The sequence below is a fragment of the Typopeltis vanoorti genome, chromosome 2 (assembly GCF_054136105.1).
Source record: "Typopeltis vanoorti isolate ZY-2024b chromosome 2, IOZ_Tvanoo_1.0, whole genome shotgun sequence".
NCBI classification, from domain to species: domain Eukaryota; kingdom Metazoa; phylum Arthropoda; class Arachnida; order Uropygi; family Thelyphonidae; genus Typopeltis; species Typopeltis vanoorti.
In genome coordinates, this window is record NC_143550.1 from 77,485,606 (window position 1) to 77,508,606 (window position 23,001).

General features: G+C 34.5%; 1 protein-coding gene across 1 annotated transcript in view; it reads left to right on the top strand.

Annotated features, from left to right (window-relative positions):
• Positions 1-23,001, top strand: part of LOC150109194 (serine/threonine-protein kinase A-Raf-like) — a 344,481-nt gene that overhangs the window by 127,594 nt on the left and 193,886 nt on the right. The window contains exon 6 of the mRNA XM_090411929.1: positions 10,183-10,288. Coding sequence (XP_090268055.1) covers positions 10,183-10,288 — 106 coding nt within the window. The remainder of the gene's footprint in view (positions 1-10,182; positions 10,289-23,001) is intronic.

Sequence of the window (23,001 nt, forward strand, 5' to 3'; positions counted from 1 at the left end):
TTCTGTTGAATCTAAAATTTTACAGATTTGAATATGAAACTTTGTATTATCATTAAATTGGCCAAAAAAAGGTGAATGTATGGCTGTTTTACTGGATGACACGGCAGTTTTTTTTAAAATGGTAATCCCATATTTATAGTATATTATTAGACTTATTATTACCAATATGAGACTTTCTTGCAGAGAGTCTTGCATTAGTTAAAGTGAAACTGATGTCGTAGGAATATTATTTGAAGTTTTCAAATAATATTTTTTCAAATTTTTATTTTTATGGTAATCCTATACATGGTTGTTCAACATATAGCACATACCTTGAGTGGATATAAAGCTTACAGGAGGAAGCATATACCGTGAGTGGATATAAAGTTTAAAGGAGGAAAGAGACTTGTCAATTGACTTTTGAAGACTTATCAGTTATATTCTTTACAAAATGCATATAAAGTTATTCTTTTTACTGCTATCCAAATAATAGCAGTAAAAAGAATGAAGAGGAAAAAAAATTGTTCTGTGAGTTTACAATTGAGTTGTAAGGAGTGTCGAATGTCTGCCATGTCTTTTAATAGATTTAGAGTAGAGTGGAAGAATAATTGATACCAATTCTGATGAATGTGACATTGGAAAGATTTATAGATAATGAAAGTAACAATGTCTGTGAGAGCGGAATGAATTGGCTGGAGATGAGTCGTTAATCATCTAAATTGCTCTCTTCATTACTGAGTCAAATATTTTTAAGGAGATCTTAGGTACAATACTCCAAATGTGATAACAGTGTCCACTGGTTGGAGGGTTTCACATTTGTATAGAATAGCCATTTAGAGGTAAAATAATGCCTTTATAGTACACCCGTAGATACGAGACACCTTCGACACTTCTGCATATGTCAAAAGGAGAATCCATTCCGATAATAGGGTAATCAATCGTATTGTAGGATGAGTGTTTATTATTACACATCGGAAAATTAACTTCTCTTTTATGATCATTGTAATTTTTAAAGTGGTAACTATTTTGCTTGTATAACAGTTGGAAAATTTTATGTATAAATGCACGTGATTTTACGTGTTGTGACCAATTCGTACATCGCCTTATTTCTTTCTCCCATTCAACATGAATTGACTCTTCTTGGCAGTCTGCCAACGACAGCTCTCGCTTATGTGGTCTGACAGTAGCAGTGAAGATGACAAGTTTTTGACTGCTGAGAAGGTGATATTTGTAATATGCTCGTGTCAAGTGATTTTCAAATAATCTTTCTTGGTATAAGTCCAAGAAGAGATCTAATTTTATCTAGAGAAGATTTTGCTATTCTTAAAAGAAGACTGAATGAAGTGTGTGTGTGTGTGTGTGTGTGTGTGTGTGTGTGTGTGTGTGTGTGTGTGTGTGTGTGTGTGTGTGTGTGTGTGTGTGTGTGTGTGTGTGTGTGTAAAATAAAAAAATATAAAATATTCCTATGGCATCAATTTCAGTTTAACTAAAACATAGTAATGTAATGCAAGACTTTTTGCAAGAAAGTCTCATATTGGTAATAATAAGTCTAATAATATACTATAAGTACGGGATTACCATTTAAAAAAACTGCTATGACATCCAGTAAAACAGCCATTTGTTCACCTTTTTTGGGCAGTTTAATGATACAAAGTTTTAGCTTTATTATTTATTTAAACCTTTACAAAAATGTAGGCTTTATTTCTTTTAAGTAGTATTTCTCTAGTAATGTTTGGTATAAGAGAAACCTTTGTACAGCTACAGTATGTTGTAAACTGTTTGATTACAATATTTATTGGTATCAGGCAACTAAAAGTGCTCACCTTGAATTTAGTTTTATTTCTTTTCTGTAATTTGAAAAATGTTACAGGTGAAAGAAATATTGAACTAAGTTTTCACACCATTAAGAAACTATATCCTTGTTTACAGCAAGTAATGCTTTTGCTTTACTGCCATGCTACATGCCAAACAGCAGTAGTCTGCTTGTGCAACTTTAGTACTTCCAAATAGGAAGTTTGATAGAGTGAAAAAAGAACTGCTGTTTGATTAGACCAGAATATGTCTGGAAGTGGGAAGGAAGTTTTGGGGTGAAATATAGTGTAAAGAAAGGATATTTTTTAAGTCAAAGATGGAAAAGATCATTAAGAGGGAAGCAAAAGTTTTCCCAAATTAACAAATGGAAATCACCTGCTAATTTCAGAGGAAGCCAAGTTAAATTTTGGCTAAATTTGCTAAAGGATTATATAATTTTCCCCAGAATAATGGGCAGTTCCTTTAAAATATGTTGAGTAGCAGACTTGTTCTGGTTAAATGCTTTAAACAGAGAAATGAATTTATGCTGAAGTATAAGTTGGAGGAGGGGAAAAAACTTTAAAATTATGTTTGTACTGCATTTCTGAGAAGACAGAAGAGAAACTAATATACGTTTAAATGAAACATTAAACAGAAACATAGTATTATTCAAGGTATGCTGTGCACAGTTAGTTATTTTATTTTTTATTTTTAAGAAAAAGATATGAGCTATCTAATTAGATTTCAGTTACCCACTGTCAAGATTGGAAGAAGCAGAGCTTATCAAGCTTAAAGAAGTTAATTGATTCTATATGTTGGTTTATTCTAATCAGATACTGTGATTTTGAAGAGAAAATTGGAAGTCATGTAACAGATGTTTGTTTTTATCTTTTGATGTAAAGTTTGTGGGCCTTTTCAGGTTAATGGGTTTTTTCTTGGTATAAGTCCAAGAAGAGATCTCATTTTATCTAGAGAAGATTTTGCTATTCTTAAAAGAAGACCGAAGTGTGTGTGTGTGTGTGTGTGTGTGTGTGTGTGTGTGTGTGTGTGTGTGTGTGTGTGTGTGTGTGTGTGTGTGTGTGTGTGTGTGTGTGTGAAATAAATTAAATGATGTACTGTTATCTTCAGGTCCGATAGTTAGCTGAGAATAAATTACACGATAACCACAGTAATTAACTTTAATGAAATGAAAGTACAGATATTTCATTAATTGGTAAACTACCGACTGCATGTACTTTGTAATCCAGTTGCTTTGATTGCTTGTTTCTACATGCTGATGATGTACTGTTATTTTCGGTATGAAATATCTGTACTTTCATTTCATTAAAGGTAATTACTGTGGTTATCATGTAATTTATTATTTATAATCATGCCACAGGTACTTTTAAAAGTTAGCAGACAAATTAAACTCTGATGTGTTTAGAGATCTAATGAGTGATTTCCAAATGTCATGCAGAATCATCCCTTGGGGATTTGCTGATGATATTGGTCTGGCATGAAATAAATCAGATCTTCAGGAAATCACCATAAAATGAGCTTATACTCATAAAAAATATAGCTTAACCATAAGTACCCCAAAATCAAAAACAATGACAAATATCTGTACTTGTAACCAAGAAGGAAAATGCCATAGCAGAAACTGAAAAAAAATCTTACTTGCGGATAAACCCATAGAAGAAGTTGATCAGTTTAAATACCTAGGCAATATCTTTAATAAAGGTGGCAGATCAAGAATGGATGTTAGAACAAAATTGCAAAAGCAACAACAATACTCCAAAAACTAAAACCACTATGGACAGATATCAAGTTTACATTTACCAACAGATTACACCTTATTGATATGCTAGTTAATTCAGTACTTTTATACAGAAATGAAACTTGGACCATCCTAAAAGAAGGTGAAAAAAGGGTTCTGGCATTTGAAATGAGATGTTATAGATGATTCCTAAAGATACTATACACTGATCACATCACAAATCTCGAAGTAAGACAAAGAATCAGTTCTTTTGCTGGTCCAAGAGATAATATCATAACTAAAATTCAAAGAAAACAACTTATCTGGCTTGGTCATATCAGCAGATCAAATGGGCTACCAATGCAAGTTCTTGAATGACTTATTCTAGGAACTCAAAAAAGAGGCAAACCTAGAATAAACTAGATAGACAGCATAAAAAGTTACTGTTGCTCCACTTACAAAGCTGAAAGCAAAGTGAATCACGGACTGAGTGGAACATTTCCTAATATCTACTCTACAGTATGGACTGGGATGAAGAAGAAAGAACAGAGCAATCTAGAATGCTAACATTACATTCTAAATTGCTGTGTGTGTGTGTGTGTGTGTGTGTGTGTGTGTGTGTGTGTGTGTGTGTGTGTGTGTGTGTGTGTCTAATTATGAAGAATCACTTCCATAGATCAGTCTAAAAAAATGTTTTGCAATCCCATCTAGTATGTAACAAACTTTTATGATGGCTTTTCAAGAGTGAATCAACATATGGAAGTGGTTATTTTTCTTCATAGGATATTTTGCCACATTTTTCTTTTAGTATGACCATGAGCCCATCAACCATTGTTGGATGTATTGAAGTTAACTTTATCCCAGAGATGTTACATTAGGTTTATATCAGGGTCCTATGCAAACTAGTTAAGTTTTTTTCACGTTTATTTCAAAAGCACTTGCTGTATGACATGGTGTATTCTTGTTGAAAGATGTATCAGTTCTGTAAAACTGCTACAGCTTAGAAACATTACATCATCCTGAGTTTTTTTTTATGTTTGTGTCCATACACAAGAGGTTGGTTGATCAACCTATAGTACATTAACACCATGTATGGGTTAAAAAATGGAGGCTCCAGCTCAATCCAAACAAAACAGAAGTATCAAGCTTTCACCTTAATAATCACATGGCAGATGTCACTTTACATATCTTCTTTGAAGGATGTTTACTACGACACAATAAGTTTCCAAAGTACTTGGGCGTTACCCTGGACCGCATGCTCTCTTACAAGCAACACCTAACAAACGTTTCTGCTAAGTTAAGAACCCGTAACAACATAATACAAAAACTAATAGGCACGGCATGGGGAGCAACAGCCGATAATCTGCGGATTACTGCTGGTCTAGTTTTCTCTGTTGCCGAATATTGCTCACCAGTGTGGCTAAATAGTACACATGTTAAACTTGTTGATAGTCAACTAAATAATACAATGAGACTGATTTCTGGCACAATTAAATCAATGCCTACACACTGGCTTCCAGCTCTTAGTAACATTGTTCCACCGAATCTGCACAGGACTAAGGCTCTCTTACAGGAGTATAAGAAAATCTTGGAGAACACAGCCCTACCAATACGTTTAGATCTCCCAGACTTAAGTGTACGACGATTGAGATCAAGACATCCACCACTACAATTAGCCCAACTACTACATTCTAACTTTGACTTGAAGCAAAAGTAGCAAGAACAGTGGGAGAGCCATTCAGATGACATCACAAAATTTTCTCTCAATGAATTACAAGAAAGTTTTGATGCTTGCTCACACCTCCCACGAAAATCCTGGACTCAGCTTAATAGAATACGAACTGGTCATGGTGTATTTTTAAATGGGGTAAACGACCATCCCCGCATTGTGATTGTGGAGCTCAGAGACATACTGTGAACCATATTGTGACTCAGTGTTATCCCAGAGCATATTCAGGAGACAAATTAGACTTTTTAAGTGCTACACCCGAAGCTATGAACTATCTGACCAATATGGATGTAACCTTTTGATTTTATTGGTTTTTAAAATGACTTTTGACTTTTAATTTTATATGTTATTAAAGTGTATTGTACTGCATGTTTTGATATTCATGCCATACGAATAAATAAATAAATAACCATGTATGTGTAACATCATCCTGAGTGTAGCATATCTGCTATCATTCATCCTTACAAGCAAACTAAAGGTTTTAATCCATACCAGGAGAAATATCTTCAGACCATTACACCTCTACCATCACACTTCATAGTTAGAAAGATGCATGCAAGAAATCATTGCAGGAGGCCCATACTATAATCATATTCACACAATACTCGTCATACTTTTCCAGGTATCTGCCACACTTACAGTGGTAACTACCTGGAGATGTTTTATATTAACACACACTGCAACAAGACAAGGGGGTGCTTAAGGGTCAAAGCTATATAACTGAGAGGACACCTCCACATAGCCTTCAAAGGAATGCGGAGAACCGACCAGGACTTCTGACCTAATGTCCAATCCTCACCTTCTCGTGGTGCACCCTGTTAGGTATCTACCTGGATACTGAACGGATGAGGAGAGGATGGGCTGGCAATTTGGGATTTAGTCGACCAAATTGTATTCTTATTTGCTTAAACCAAAATTTCAAATGATGGTACAGTATGACAGAATTTCATACCAGCTGGGGCATCACCTGGTTAAACAAGCATGTGTGTCCCCTCCCCCTGTTGTTTTCACCAGGGAACCAGGGCAAACAGCAGAAAGTCAGCTACTGAACAAATCTGAAAGCACACCCCAACTCAACATCACCAGAGTTAAAGATCAGTACTATCAACATAAGAACCCTGAATGGCAAAGAAATGGAGCTAGCTGAGGAATTAGATAAGTACCATATTGACATAATAGGGGTGACTGAAACAAAAAAGACAAAAACTGGTGAGATATTTCTGAGCAATAAATACAAAATGTTATATTCAGGCAATGACAATCAAGATAAAGAAGGAGTAGCATAGTATTCAACACAAAATACGAGGCTCATCTTCTTGAATAGCAGGCAGTGTCAAGTAGAATGATATGGGCAAATATCAGAATGGGGAACTGGACAATGAGACTGAAATGTGCTTATGATCCCACAGAAAGTTCTACTAAGGTTAGAAGTGGAGGAATTTTTTGATGCTTTAGAGAAAGCAACTGACACAATGAAAAAGGTCAAGTTGGTCCTTGATGGGGATCTAAATAGCAGAGTAGGAAATGATTGTCAGACATACAAAAACATTTTGGGAAAAGTTGGAGAAAAGAGCAAAGCTAATAATAATAGCAAATACCTGTTGGATTTCTGCTCAGGACATGGACTGGTTATTACTAACACAATGTCCAACATAAAAATGTGCACAAATTCACATGGAGAGAAGAGGCAAGGAATAAGAAAAGTCTCATTGACTATGTTATTGTTGATAGTGATGTTTTCTCCCTGGTGTAGGACACCAGAGTGTACAGAGGATTTGAAATTGGAAGTGATCACCATTTAGTCTTGAGCAGGATAAAATTGAATTTCATATTTAAAAGAAAAACATGTAATAAGTTTTAAAGAGAATGAAAGTTGAGCAGCTCTCAGATGAAAATACACAAATATTATTCAAGAAAAAATAAGAGTTTCAGATCAGGAACCAAACCTTAGAGATTCAGTTGCAAGCTATGAAGAAAACACTGATTAATTCAGCCAGAGAGGCATGTGGTGAGGTTGTCTGCAAGGATAGAAAAATCAGAACTCCAAGGTGGACACAGGAAATCAAAGAGGCAGTGAAGGAAAAGAAGAAAGCTTATCAAAAGATCCTGGCAAATAATTAGCTGGTGCTCTTAGAGAATACAGAAAGAAGTGTAAGAAAGTTAAACGCAGTGTAAAACTGGTTAAACAAAAGTCATGGGAGGACTTTGTCAAGAACATGGAAAATAAATATCAAGAAGGTGGCAAGATATTCTGGAGGTTGTTGAAGAAGCTCAGAAATTGAAGAAAGAGTGCTATTAAAGGAATTAGAGTTGATAAAGGTGACATGAAAACAGGAGAAAAAGATATGCTTGAAGTATCGAGTAATTACTTTGAAAAATTGTTAAATGAAACAAGCAGTGATAGCACAGTGGTAAAAAACACTCATCAGGCATGCAGTCAGGAATACATATCCATACTTGAAGTAGAAAAAGACATCAAAAGCCTCAAATGTGGAAAGGCCGGAGGATGATATTTGACCAGAAATAATCAATATGGAGGTATAGAAGTCTTACAGTGGCTGCACTGTATAGTTCAGAAAGCCTGGACAGAGGGACAGATTCCTGATGATTGGAGTAATGCTCTCATAGTACCCATATATAAAAAGGAAAATAAAACTGAATTTGATGGGGGTTTCCTCTACTGAGTGTTCCTGGTAAGATTTATGCAAGTATACTTGAGAAAATGTTGAGAAGGATTGTGGAAGAAAAACTTGGTGAAGAACAAGCTGGATTCAGGCCAGATAGAGGCTGTCGGGATCAGATTTTCACTTTACGACAATTAGCTGAGAAATCATAGGAATATAACAAAGATATGTATTTAAGTTTTGCAGATCTGGAAAAGGCATATGACAAGGTGCCAAGAGAGAAACTATTCGATACGCTATAGTTATATGGTGTCATTGGGGCATTATATCAAGCAATACTTAGTCTTTATTTGAGTTGTAAGTCAGCAGTTAGAATTGAAGGAAGTACAGGAAGATGGTTTAATGTTAAATCTGGTGTCAGACAAAGATATACATTATTCTCCCCCCTCCTTATTCATTAACTATGTGGATCATATTATGAAGAAAAGTGGTATTAAACCTGATTTCAAAATTGGAGATGTTCATCTCAGCTCTTTGCTTATGCGGATGATGTTATACTTCTAAATAAATCTGCTTCAAGTCTGCAAAATTCCCTTACTAAATTGAATAACTGTTGTAATAGATATGGTATGAAGGTCAGCATTAAAAAGATAATGATAGTAGGCAGAAACATTGAAAATATCAACTGCATTGTGAATGGAGAACTTATAGAACAAGTAAAACATTTCAGCTACTTAGGCACAATTTTTAGTGAAGATGGCAAGTTCAATATGGAAATAGACAACAAAATCAACAAAGCTGGTATGGTAGGAAGTCAACTGAATAAATTTATATGGAATAAGAGAGAAATTAGCTATATACAAGATAGTGTTCAAACCAATTTTAACTTATGGATCTGAGAGCTGGGTTAGAGGTAAAACACTTGACCAAAGATTAGAGACCGCAGATATGAGAGTCCTGAGAAAGATTATGTGCATGAACAGATGGCATCAATGGCAATATCATATTAAAAACGATGATATTAGGAAATAACTTGACATTGTCAGCATCCAGGAATGTATTAGCAGAGCTAATCTCAGGTGGTATGGTCACTTTTTGGTAATATTGGAGTCTTGACATTTAACAGACTGATTTGGAGGAAAATTGTAGATAGGAAGTTAGTAATGATGTAAATTTTTCATATAGTATAGCCATATCCTGTACACCCCTTGAGGATATATATCAGGAATTTTATGATGATGGTACAAGACAGTAATTTTTTTTCACCAGAATAAAGAACATTATTATGGCAATGTGATTACTCATTTCTAAGGTCTACAGTCATGGTTTCATAGAAACCATGTCTATGCACTATTCAGTGGTCTGCCTTTAACTTCTGTAGATCTATTGAACTGTTTGTATATCATTTCCATCAGACTACTGAGATTTCTTTACTGGCCTTCTGAATGTCCTTTAGTTCCTTGGTGTTTAGCCTCCTATATCTTCCTGTAATATTAATTATATTGTAAGATTAAAATTATATTTTAATCATAAGAGAAACAGATATATTTCTGAATTTGATTGTGCATCTGTATATTTGAAAAGGCACATAAGAGAACTTTGAAAGATGTGGCTGTTATTGGAAAACATATCAGTGCCTGCACACAAAATCATCTCCAGATAACATCAGCCAGCATACTCGTGTTTCCATTTCCTTCAATTGATTTTGGCAATTTTTTATCATTGTCATGAATGGATAGTTCACTTATGTCATCTTATGATAACATCCACCTTTTTCAAAGTTCCTAAGTTTGTTGTGTGCCTTAGCCAGTATGTACATACATAGTTGACCTTGGGGGGGGGTATATCTGTTTGCTTTATATAGTATTATGGTCTAGAGCAAGTGCAATAGGAACATTCATATGTTAAAATTATATTTTAATACTATAACTAAAATATTTTTTTATATAATTACTGACACAAAGCTAAGCCATTTAAATTGTACTATTCTGTAGTAAGTGTTGACCCATTGTTATTGTCTGCTCCTCGATGTGGCTACAATTTAAAACACAAGGTGGTTAATCAAAATTGATCTGCACAGAAAGAGAAGCTAGTCATTTGAACAATTCTGAATATAAAACGAGTTTAAGATGATATGCAATTTATCTGTTGATGCACTGTAATATTTGTTTTTCTGTAATGATGATCGGTCCATTTTATGTTTCATAGGAAGTAAGTTTTTTTATTTAAGAACTACTTTAATACATTAAAATTTGCTGATTTCATTTTATGAATGTTACAAGTCCTTGATTTATTATTACATTACTATTTTTATTTTTTGTTAGGATTCAAGTAGATTGGGATGATGATATCTCTACACTTGAAAGTGAAGAGATATCTGTGGAAAATCGGGAAAGAATTCCAATCACTACTAGCATATCTCACAATTTTGTAAGTATTAGCCATTTTACTTGTCTTTACTATTGCATGAAAACAGCAAAATTCCAAAAAAATATAAATATTATTAAAAAAAGCTTTATTTGGAACTGGCAAATAATATAGATTTTTATATTCAGAGTTGTTATGTATTCTTCAGTTTTGTTAATCTGTAAATGTTTTAGACTCTGTTTGGTAGTGATAGCATGGCACCAAAGTTCTTGCCTGGAGACTTTTGCTAATGCAACAGGTAAATTATAAATAAAACATCCCCCATTACACTTTCTCTTCTTTATTGATAAGTAATTTCAAAGTAAGTCAAACTATATATGGCCATTTCCTTTTTAATTATTAGCATTTAATCATATTCACTGGTGAATCCACAGTTACCCACCAGAAATAAGGATTTTAAGTTGCTAGCAAGACAACAATATTTTTCCTATACATAGTGTGAATTTTTATACAAAAGTTACTAATTTTTGATAATTAGGCAGAATACTTGTTCCCTTCTCATAGTTTACAAGTTGGCAACTTAAAATGGTAAAGGGATTTTTGTGAAAAACAGCACAAAATACAAATTTTTTTTGTGTGTTTTTATACAAGCAGAATGACCACTGCAAAAGCATCAGGCTATTTACTTATCCTTTTTGTGCCATGTGGTATATAAGATTTACCTCATCCTATTATCCTAATCTTTTGCAGCTAATTCTAATCTTTATCTGCTTTACTCCAGCATTCTTTCTTTGTTATTTTTCAAGTTAGATTTGGCCTTCCTCTTTTCCTTTGCCCTCTCTCTCTAAGGCTAATTTCTCCTTTTGTCCATTCTCAGTATGTACACTTCTATCTGTATCTTTTTTATTTCATTGGCAATGTCTGTTTTGTCCATTTATATAACACATCATTCATTATACATTGTGCCAAAAGACTTGAAATCGTTTAACTTCTTGCTTCTTTTCCATGCCTCTGATCCATATAGTAACATTGCTTTCACATTATTATTCAAGATCTTTATTTTGATTTTATATGATGTTATATGGCCAATTTGTGTATGCTATTCAGTCTTCTGAAGAAAGTTTTTGCTTTTGTCAATCTTTGTGTTATATCTTTGTCACCCACTACATTATCAAGATTCCTTCTCTGACGTATCATCATCATCAAATTCCTGACACCTGCCCTCAAGAGGTGTACAGGATATTATAATGATCATCATCAAATTCCTAACATGTACCCTCAAGGGGTGTACAGCATACGATAGTATTACATGAAAAATTTACATCATTACTAACCTCCTACCTACAATTTTCCTCAAAATCAATCTGTTACCCATCAAGACTCCAACATTGTCAGATCTTATATTTTTATCTTCTAAGGCACTTTTTACCATATCAATCCACTTATATCTGGTCTTCCTCTGGGTCTTTTCCACCCAACCAGGCAGAGAACACTTGTTTTGCTAATCTTTCCTTTCCTTTCCTTCCCTTTAAGTGTTCATACCACCTGAGATTAGCTCTGCTAACACATTGTTCTTTCCTAATTTCCTCATTTTTAATATGATATTGAAATTGATGCCATCTGTTCACACCCTAATCTTTCTCAGGACCCTCATATCTGTGGTCTCTAGTCTTTGGTCAAGTGTTTTACTTCTAACCCAGCTCTCAGATCCATAAGTTAAAATTGGTTTGAACACCATCTTCACTAAAAATCTTGCCTAAGTAGCTGAAATGTTTTACTTGTTCTATTAGGTTCTCCATTCATAATGCAGTTGGTATTTTCAATGCTTCTTATTTTCATTGTCTTTGTCTTGTTATTGCTGACCTTTATACCATATCTATTACAGAAGTTATTCAGTTTAGTCACAGAATCTTGCAGACTTATAGCAGATTTATTTAGAAGTATAACATTCTGCATAAAGTAAAGAGCTGACATTAACATCTCCAATTTTGATATCAGTTTTAATACCACTTTCCTTCATCATGTGATTCAATATATAATGAATAACAGAGGGGATTAATGTACATCCTTGTCTGACACCAGATTTAACATTAAACCATCTTCCTGTACTTTCTTCAATTCTTTCATTATATCAAGTATTGCTTGATATAATCAAGCAATACTTGATATTGCCCCACTGATACCATACAACTGCAGCATTTTGAATAGCTTCTCTCTAGGCACCTTATCATATGCTTTTTCCAGATCTACAAAACTTAAATACACATCTTTTTTATATTCTCATGACTTCAACTATTTGTCGTAAAGTGAAAATCTGATCCTGACTGCCTCTATTTGGCCTGAATCCAGATTGTTCTTCACCAAGCTCTTCTTCCACAATCCTTCTTAACCGTCTCTCAAGTATACTTGCGTAAATCTTACCAGGAACATTCAGTTGAGAAACATGTCTGTAGAGAAACTCCATCACATTCAGTGATGGAGTTTTCTTTATATATGGGTACTATGAGAGCTCTACTCCAATCATCAGGAATTTGTCCCTCTGTCCAGGCTTTCTGAACTATACAGTGCAGCTGTTGTAAGACTTCTATACCTCCATACTTGATCATTTCTGGTCGAATATCATCTATTCCTGCTGCCTTTCCACATTTCAGGCTGATGATGGCTTCTTCTACTTCAAGTATGGATATGTATTCCTGACTGCATGCATGATGAGTGTTTTTTTACTGCTATGCTGTCACTGATTGTTTCATTTAGCAATTTTTCGAAGTAATTTGCTAAATGAAATTTTTCGAAGTAATATCCTTGAAGTAATTACTCCATACTTCAAGGATATCTTTTTCTCCAGTTTTTATGTCACCTTTATCATCTCTAATTCCTTTTACAGCAGTCTTTCCTCTATTTCTGAGCTTCTTCAACAACCTCCAGAATATTTTGCCACCTTCTTGATATTTATTTTCTATGTTCTTACCAAAGTCTTCCCATGACTTTTGTTCAGCTAGTTTCACACAGTGCTTTGCTTTCTTCTCTAAGTCCTCTAACACATGTCCTGAACCAGTGAGGAAGCATTGCTATCAACAATATAATCAGTGAAACTTTTCTTCTGCTCAGAGGGTCAAATTTCAGATGAATGGCATAGAGCTTTCTTAATACCTATTATAAAAGAAGAAAAAATTAAATGTGAGAATTATTGAGGAATTTCCATGCTGAGTGTTCTCTTCCTAATAAGATTTAAGCAAGTATAATTGAGAAAAGGCTAAGAAAAATTGTAGAGGGAAGCTTGAAGAAGAAAAAAACTGGGCTCAGGCCAAGTAGAGATTGTCAAGATCAGATTTTCACTTTAAAAATAGTTAAGAAATCATAGGAATATAAGGATCTATACTTAAGTTCAGTAGATCAGGAAAAGCACATGACAAGGTGAGAGAAGAGCTATTCAAAATGCTACAGTTACTGATGTAAATGAGGCATTATATCGAGCAATACTTAGTCTACAAGGGTGGTTTGAAAAGTTCTCGGTCTCAACCATAGATGGCAACACTATCGGCAGGATTTTATTTTCAAGTTGGTGCATTTATCATAAGCATTATTGTTATAATGCCACTTTGGTATTATAACATGGATATTATTGGTGAGGCAAGGGGTATGCAAATTTTTTGAAAAACCCTGTTTTTTTTTTTTTTTTTTTATTATTATTATTAAGGGTGGGCAGAGAATACTTTTGGGGTGGGGGTGAAAATAGAAATTTTTGGGGAAGGGAAAGGATATGATGGGATAAGATGAAGAGTGTTAGCCATTTTGACTGTGCGTCATCTTCTGAGTTCATGGGGGAAGTGGAGGCTATTTCATACCGTCTTGGTGTTTCTCTCTTTGATGTATCTGTGTTATTTCTTATTGGTCAGAGTTGTGACCTAATTTTTATGTTATGGAGCTTCCAACTCTCAGAGACTATGTATGGCTGGTGGACGTTTGAGGTTTTGTCACATTTAATGGCTATCTTTCCATTATTCTAAGCATTGTTTTGTTTTCTTGTATATCTATTATTATGGCCTTGTCAATTTTCATCCCCCCCCCCTCTCCCAAAGTATTCAATTCAAAAAATTTACATACCTCTTGCCTCACCAATAATTATCCCACTTTTTCCAGTCCCCCCCCCCCCCCCTCCTTTCAAGCATACTTCCTTCCTTTAACAACAAATGAATGTATGTCGCCATACTCCGGGATGCTGCTGAATAAGAAGACAGCCAGCAACATCCTACAAAGTTATGTCCGAATTTTTCCTCCTATTTATTCTTCATATATTTGTCTATATAAAACATCCGTAATGCCCTGAAATTTTAGTAAAAAGCTAATGACATTATAAAAGGAGCACTTCTAAACAAAATAAGTTAAATAGCCAAAAAAATAATATTTACTTATGAGTAACATGGGAATTTTCTCTGAAATAATACCTATATCCGTAATCATTGCATCAAGTTTGGTATGGTTTGGTCTATTTAGATTTCTAGCTGAAGCAACTCAGGCTATGAGACCATTGTATTATGTATTATATGTTAATTGTGTGTTGTAATACATTTCATCAGGGAAGCATGATTTTTGTCATGCTTTCATCAAGTTCACCTTTTATTATGCAAGTGTTATACAAAAACTCTCTACTTACCTCCTTCTATTGCTCTCTCTCCCTCTCTTTTTTTTTTTTTTATGACTTCCATCCACAAAATGCTCTAAACTTATAGTAGATTAGTACACTAAAGGATTTCTTTATATGTTTTTATTAAGTATTGATGTTTTCACACTGGTTAAGGATATGAGTATATAAGGAATTTGAACCAAGTCTGCCTTGTTAGCTGAGTGGTTAGCGTATCCTCTCTCCACCCATCTGATTGCAGGTTCAATTCCTGCCATGGTCATTTTCTTTAGGTGGGAGATGAAATTTTTTGATTGGTATGAGACTCTCTTTCCGCTTATTGGAAGCCTGAAGTGGCTTGAAAAAGTTCCACATGTGGTCTCTAGTGCTCTAGAGACCAAATGTGGAACTTTTTTCAGATTATATAAAAAAAATACATAAAATTAATTAAAAAAAATATTAAAAAAGATTGTTAACCCACTCATACTAATGTATTATAGATTTATAGAAAAATCTTTAGTGGGTGGGAGCCACATAAAAAAAAAAGAAAGAAATTACTATTAATATTAAGTAAGATAAAAATGAATATGCAGAAGGAATTTGATGAAGATGATTATATTAATTAACTTATCTTTCAGTTGTTAGCTAATAATTTCTGGCATTTCACTGGAAAATTATTAATCTTAATATCTGTGGGCTGTAGTCTTTCTGAAAATATATTTTTCAAAGAACAAGAATACAAAAGCAAATAGATGGAGTTAATTGATAGATTTGAAGTTAAATTGGGAATTTATTTGAACTATGAATGATGATAATACCAGATTACAAGTTTCATTCTGCAATAGAAATTTCAGAAACTGAGAACAATGGGGGTTGGTGGGATGAATAACATAATGTTGTTTGCCCTCTTTTGTAGGTATACTATATAAATAGAAAAGAAGCAAACCACTTACTGAAGTATTGCTTTGGTAGTAACCCTTTTCATATTACTACATTGATTTTCACTGTGTAGTGTCAGTTAGATTATTAGTAGACATAGCAAAGGGAATATGATCAAACATTGGGAAATATATTTTATAAAGTTACAAACCTTTAAATGCCTCCTGTGAAGATAACCATTCTTTTTGCACAATTTTTTCCATTCCATCATTTCTTGCATATTAGGTTCATTGCCCTATCACAGCTAACTCATCTTCATTTGAAAAGTCTACATAAAAGTACTTTGATCCTTGATGGATTTAAACTCAGTTCTTTCTATCTAAAGGGTGTCACTGAATGGTAACTATAGAGGCTAGATAATACTTGAACTGCAAAATTAGGTATTTTGACTAAGTTCTCATAGGTATCTGTAATTTTGAATTTTCATAAAATAATGATATACACATGGAATGAAAACAAAGTCACTTTTTGTTGATAATTTAAAAGTCGTGCTGTTATATTAAACAATGTAATTGAATCTCATTATATCTAACAAACTCATCTACAATAACAAGCTATTGAATCTTCCCAACCACTCAGTGTGCATAATGCTATTGTAAAGAAAATTCATTATAAAAAAAAAAATTATTTCTGTGTCCCCTATGAGTATATTGTAGTGAGAATCAGCTCTACTGAACTGAATTAAACTTATGAACACTGTTTCTTGTGAAATAAAAAAATAAAAATAAAACTATTAGCTTCTATTAACTGCCATGTTGCTTCTGTTACCTTTGCATTGTTAGTAATCTTATCTACAGAACTGTATGAGATATTGTGTCATTTTCACTGGATTCTCCATTGAGCTGCATTGAGTTTCTAATATGGCAGTTAATAGAAGCTAATAGTTTTTTTTTTTTTTTTTTTTTTCCAAAATTCAATTGCTGATAAATTTAATTAGTTTTTCTCTACATTAGATAAGACAATTGCTAACATTTCTAGTCACCATTTTACCAAAGATGAAGTCTATTTTAGATAATATAATATATGATTGTTATCATTGCATTGATAACATGAATGCTTTCATTTTAATACATTTTGAATCTACTTTTAATATACAGGGTGTTCGGGATAAATTTGACATATTTATAATTAATTATATTTTTCCGTAAGTTACATGTATTAACACACACTTCTCTTCATTTAAAAGTTTGGACCCTTCTTCATTCACATACAAGATGTCAGAAAGGATGGATAGCTGGAACCCACCTGAATCATGGAAGAGAATAACTTGTATCATGATGATTCGTGCCCGCCATCAAAATAAGGATATTACGACTGCTGCCCAATGCTCCCTGAATACAGTAAAAACAATCAGGCATGAACTAGAGACTTGCAATGGTGACTACGAGGATGTAGCAAGAAGAAAGATCCCTAGCAGATGATCTGATTGCGTTCGTACAGCAGAATTCCTCGCAAATCTGCAGGAACAGGTGTTGAAGAACCCTGGCATTGGAATTCGGGCTTTGTTCGTGGAGTTGCTAACTGTAGTCAAGCCCTGGATAACAAGGGTAGCCAATGGTAGGCCGTATGTATGGCAGCAGGATTCGGCCCCTTGCCACACCTCTCGGAAAAGTCAAAAATGGTTGTCTGAAAATTTCTACGACTTCACCAGTCCAAATGTTTGGCCTCCAAACTCCCCAGACCTTAACCCCATGGATTATTTTGTATGGGGCGCAGTTGAAAAAGACACCAATCGCACTTCCAGTAATACAAAAGCCCAGTTAATGGATAAAATTAAAACAGTTTTTGCGGCCCTTCCCAGGGAGACTGTAGCATCAGCTTGTTCGAGGTTCCGAAGCAGAATTGAAGCTGTGATCGATGCTAATGGTGGTTATTTTGAGTAAATCTTGTTGATAGTATTGTAATTAACTCTGCCTGTAATGTTTTTTTGTCAATTCATTAAATTTAATAGATACAAAGAAGATTTTCTTTTTCCTTATGAAACTGTCAAATTTATCCCGAACACCCTGTATTTATAGTAGTTTATATTGGAATTTAATTTTAACTTGAGTATTTATTGTATTATTTAGTTCTAAATGTTTCTTGTTTAATTTTCTGAAGTATTGGATTGATGTTATTATTTTTACCAATTTGACATTTGGTTCATATGTTATATTCATCAGATGTGAATCAGAGTTACTTCAAAATACCTTGTACTTGATTGATAGACAGTTGTGATCAGTTAAACTTATTTTCACTGAAGTAAGTGCAGTTCAAAGTTCTTAAAAAGATTTAAATTTTTAAATCTTTGTTCAGTAGTGAACATTTCACTGGATACAGCTGTTACTTTTGGTTTCCTTGCTATTGCCAGCTGTCACTTTTCTTCTCTCCTTGTGCAACTGAGGTTACTTATGCACGTCCATCATTTATGCCTTCTCTTTCCTCTGTTAGTGAAGGCAGCCTATTACAAAGTTGACTGACTGTCGAAGTTTTCAGGTTATTTTGGATTTTAATTTACAGTCCACACATAAGTTCATTATTAAGATTTTGGGTAACTCGTCATCATCATCATCAAATTCCTGACATGTACCCTCAAGGGGTGTACAGGATATGATAGTACTTCATGAAAAATTTACCTCATTTACTGACTTCCTCTCTATAGTTTTCCTCCAAATCACTCTGTTACTTGTCAAGATTCCAACATCATTATCAGATCTTATATTTTTATCATCTAAGGCACTTTGTACTGTATCAATCCACCTATATCTTGGTCTTCCTCTGGGACGTTTTCCTGTCAACCTGGTAGTTCTTGTGTAGAGGCTTAAGTGCTGTGAGGACATTATGTTGGAGGTTTAATGGATTTTTTACAACACTCAAAAAGAATTAAAATAGAATTTAATACTTCCTATATTTCGTCCTAGTCACTAGGACATCTACGTGGATTACAAAAACAATTAATGTAACATGCACACAAAAACTTACAATACTAAGTCTAACCACATGGGTGACACTTAAGTCCTATCTAGGTGGAGCGCCCTCTAAGGGCGGTAGTAGGTGGCCTGGAATGTAAGGACAGACAGGCAGATCAGCATCCATCCGCCTGGAGGAACACAAGTCGTACATCGTTAAACACAACTATGGCCATTCAGGCTTGGCTGACCATGTTTTGGACACCACCCACAGAGTATCATGGAAGAAAACCACCATGCTCCACCACAGCAAATTCAAGAAAGAGAGACTTTTCTTAGAAGCAGCAGCAGCTCTCAGAAACAACCAAATTTTAATAAATACGGTTGCATTAAGCTTCCGAAGATTTGGGAAACACTCATCACCAGAGGTCCCACCTTACATTCCAGGCCACCTACTACCGCCCTTAGAGGGCGATCCACCTAGATAGGACTTTAGTGTCACCCATGTGGTTGGGCTTAGTATTGTAAGTTTTTTGTGTGCATGTTACATTAATTGTTTTTGTAATCCCCGTAGATGTCCTAGTGACTAGGACGAAATATAGGAAGTATTAAATTCTATTTTAATTCATTTTGAGTGTTGTAAAAAATCCATTAAACCTCCAGCATAATCAACCTGGCAGAGAACACTTGTTTTGCTAATTGTTCCTCGCCCATTCTGTTCAAGTGACCATACCACCTGAGATTAGCTCTGCCGATGCATTCCTGAATGCTGACAATGTCAAGTTCTTTCCTAATATCGTCGTTTTTAATATGATATTCCCATTGATGCCATCTGTTCAGACCTATAATCTTTCTCAGGACTCTCATATCTGCGGTCTCTAGTCTTTGGGCAAGTGTTTTACTTCTGACCCAGCTTTCAGATCCATAAGTTAAAATTGGTTTGAACACTATCTTGTATACAGCTAATTTAGTGTTCTGACTAGTTTCTCTCTTACTCCATATGAATTTATTCAATTGACTTCCTACCATACCGGCTTTCTTGATTCTGTTGTCTATTTCCGTATTTAATTTACCATCTTCACTAAAAATCGTGCCTAAGTAGCTGAAATGTTATACTTGTTCCACAGGTTCCCCATTCAAAACACAGTTGACATTTTCAACGATTCTACCTATTTTCATTGTCTTTGTCTTTTTTATTGCTGACCTTCATGCCATATCTATTACAACAGTTATTCAATTTAGTCAGGGAATCTTGCAAACTTGTAGCGGATTTATTTAGAAGTATAACATCGTCAGCATAAAGCAAAGAGCTGACATTAACATCTCCAATTCTGATATCATGTTTAATACCACTTTCCTTCATAATGTGATCCATATACATAATGAATAACAGAGGGGATAATGTACATCCTTGTCTCACACCAGATTTAATATTAAACCGTCTTCCTGTACTTCCTTCAATTCTAACTGCTGACTTGCCACTCAAATAAAGACTAAGTATTGCTTGATATAATGCCCTGTTGACACCATATAACTGTAGCGTATTGAATAGCTTCTCTCTTGACACCTTGTCGTATGCCTTTTCCAGATTGACAGAACTTAAATACAGATTTTTGTTATATTCCTATGCTTTCTCAATACTACTAACTATTATAATAACTGAATTAACTTAAAGAACTTTTATTATTAAAAGATCAGAAGATAAATGATAAAATATACAAAGAGCCAACAAGTTTCACTAGCCACTGTGTAGCATTTTCAAGGCTGAACTGGTGGGAAAACAAATGCATTAAGTTACATTTAAAACATACACTTTAGTAACTGTTAGGCCGTTACATTTGATCATTTGTGTTTGATGGCGTGCATGTGTTCGAATCCTTCAGTCAGAATCCGGTACATGACCACGTGTTGTGTAGTTTTTTGCATATTGTAGTTCTGTTGAGCTGAGAGAGATGATGAGATTTTTCCATATGTCTTTAAGAATAATACCTTGATTTCTATTTAAATTATTGCCTGTGCGTAGTACCACAGCTGCTTCTTTTAAAGTTCTGTGTCTGTAGTCATTCTCGATGTAAGGCATAGAACTGTTTTTTCCAATCTATAACGTGATTTGATGTTGAGAAATGATGAGCTAAACCAGATGTGATGATTCTATTATGATTGACATCCCCCACATGTTCCTTATCGGCTGAATTATTGATTCAGTTTCCACAAAATTGGCGAGAATGTTAAAAGCTCATAACATCAGAGTGGATTTTAAACCAACTACCATGATCAGACAAATCTTAAGATCACCCAAAGATGAGGTACCTTTCTTCAAATGTCCTGGAGTAACTGTTAGGCCGTTACATTTGATCATTTGTGTTTGATGGCGTGCATGTGTTCGAATCCTTCAGTCAGAATCCGGTACATGACCACGTGTTGTGTAGTTTTTTGCATATTGTAGTTCTGTTGAGCTGAGAGAGATGATGAGATTTTTCCATATGTCTTTAAGAATAATACCTTGATTTCTATTTAAATTATTGCCTGTGCGTAGTACCACAGCTGCTTCTTTTAAAGTTCTGTGTCTGTAGTCATTCTCGATGTAAGGCATAGAACTGTTTTTTCCAATCTATAACGTGATTTGATGTTGAGAAATGATGAGCTAAACCAGATGTGATGATTCTATTATGATTGACATCCCCCACATGTTCCTTCTGTCTTATTTCAAAACTTCTAGAAGTCTGACCAATGTATGAAAGGCCACACGTGTATGGAATTTCATATACTCCAGGACATTTGAAGAAAGGTACCTCATCTTTGGGTGATCTTAAGATTTGTCTGATCATGGTAGTTGGTTTAAAATCCACTCTGATGTTATGAGCTTTTAACATTCTCGCCAATTTTGTGGAAACTGAATCAATAATTCAAAAAATTAAATGTCATTCCATATATCTTCTTATAGCCATTGGATATGAAGGAGGAATTAATATACTGTAATTCTTTTTGTAAAAGTTCTGAAGAACAAAAGGAGTTGGCTCTGTGAACTAGTGTTTTTATAATACCTGCCTTTTGGCTGGGATGGTGATGTGATTCAGCAGGGATGTACTGGCCTGTATGAGTCTCTTTCCTATAGACTGTGAATTGTAGATAACCATCTAGTTGGCGAAGAATGAAGAGGTCTAGAAAGGCTAACTGCTTATGATGTACTGTACTGATGATGCCTGTGATACTCAGGCATCATCAGTACAGTACATCATAGGCAGTTTGCCTTTCTAGACCTTATTTCACGGTCTTTCACGGTATTTCCTTACTGAAACTTTCTCAACTAATTGTTGTAAAGTGAAGATCTGATCCTGACAGCCTCTATTTGGCCTGAATCCAGCTTGTTCTTCACCAAGCTTTTCTTCCACAATTCTTCTCAACCATTTCTCAAGTATACTGACATAAATCTTGCCCGGAACACTCAGTAGGGAAATACTTCTGTAATTCTCACATTCAGTTTTATTTATTTTTTTATATATGGGTACTATTGGAGCTCTACTCCAATCACCAGGAATTTGTCCCTCTGTCAAGATCTTCTGAACTATGCAGTGCAGCCACTGTAAGACTTTTATACCACTGTTACATCCTGAATGAAGAACTTTTAAAAGGAAACAATTTATTCAGGATTTAACAAGTCAGAAAAATCAGCTGAGAGAAAAAACGTGTACTCGAGCAGAAGGAATAAAGTATAATTGTAAATAGAAATAGAATTACTTCCTTTTAGTAGAATTGTAATATCATGTAAAGAACTTTGTGTATAAATTAGTATTATATGAATGCATCATGTATACAGTGAATGGGTAAATTAGATGTAAACAATAGTCCAAAGGTCATGGGCGGGCCTGAGGCATTGGCAATCTTGGAAAGCGACGCACATTCATTTCCCATGGGGGATTGAAAGAAAAAGATAATATGTTGTCATAGAGGTTACGACTGCAAACTAGAATTTACTTAGCCACAGTAAAGCGTTTAATTTATGAGTTTAAGCACTAGATTTATTCACCTATGTACACCAAAAATCTCAAAGTCTCCCTGAATAATCCCCTCTATTCTAAGATATTGGCTGGCGCAGCATTAAAAAATAAATTTGTCAATATCCGAAAAGGAGACAGCCCGAGAAAGAAATTAAAGGATTCGTTCTTAATTAAGGAATAACCTTTAATAGATAGGGTAAACACGTGAGTAAAATAGGAGTCGGCTAGACATATAGAATTTGCTTTCCTTATAGAATGAACACGTAAGAAGTGATACAGATATTAGAATCAGAGAAATTTTGTAAGAATCTTGTAGTTATTGTAGAGAGG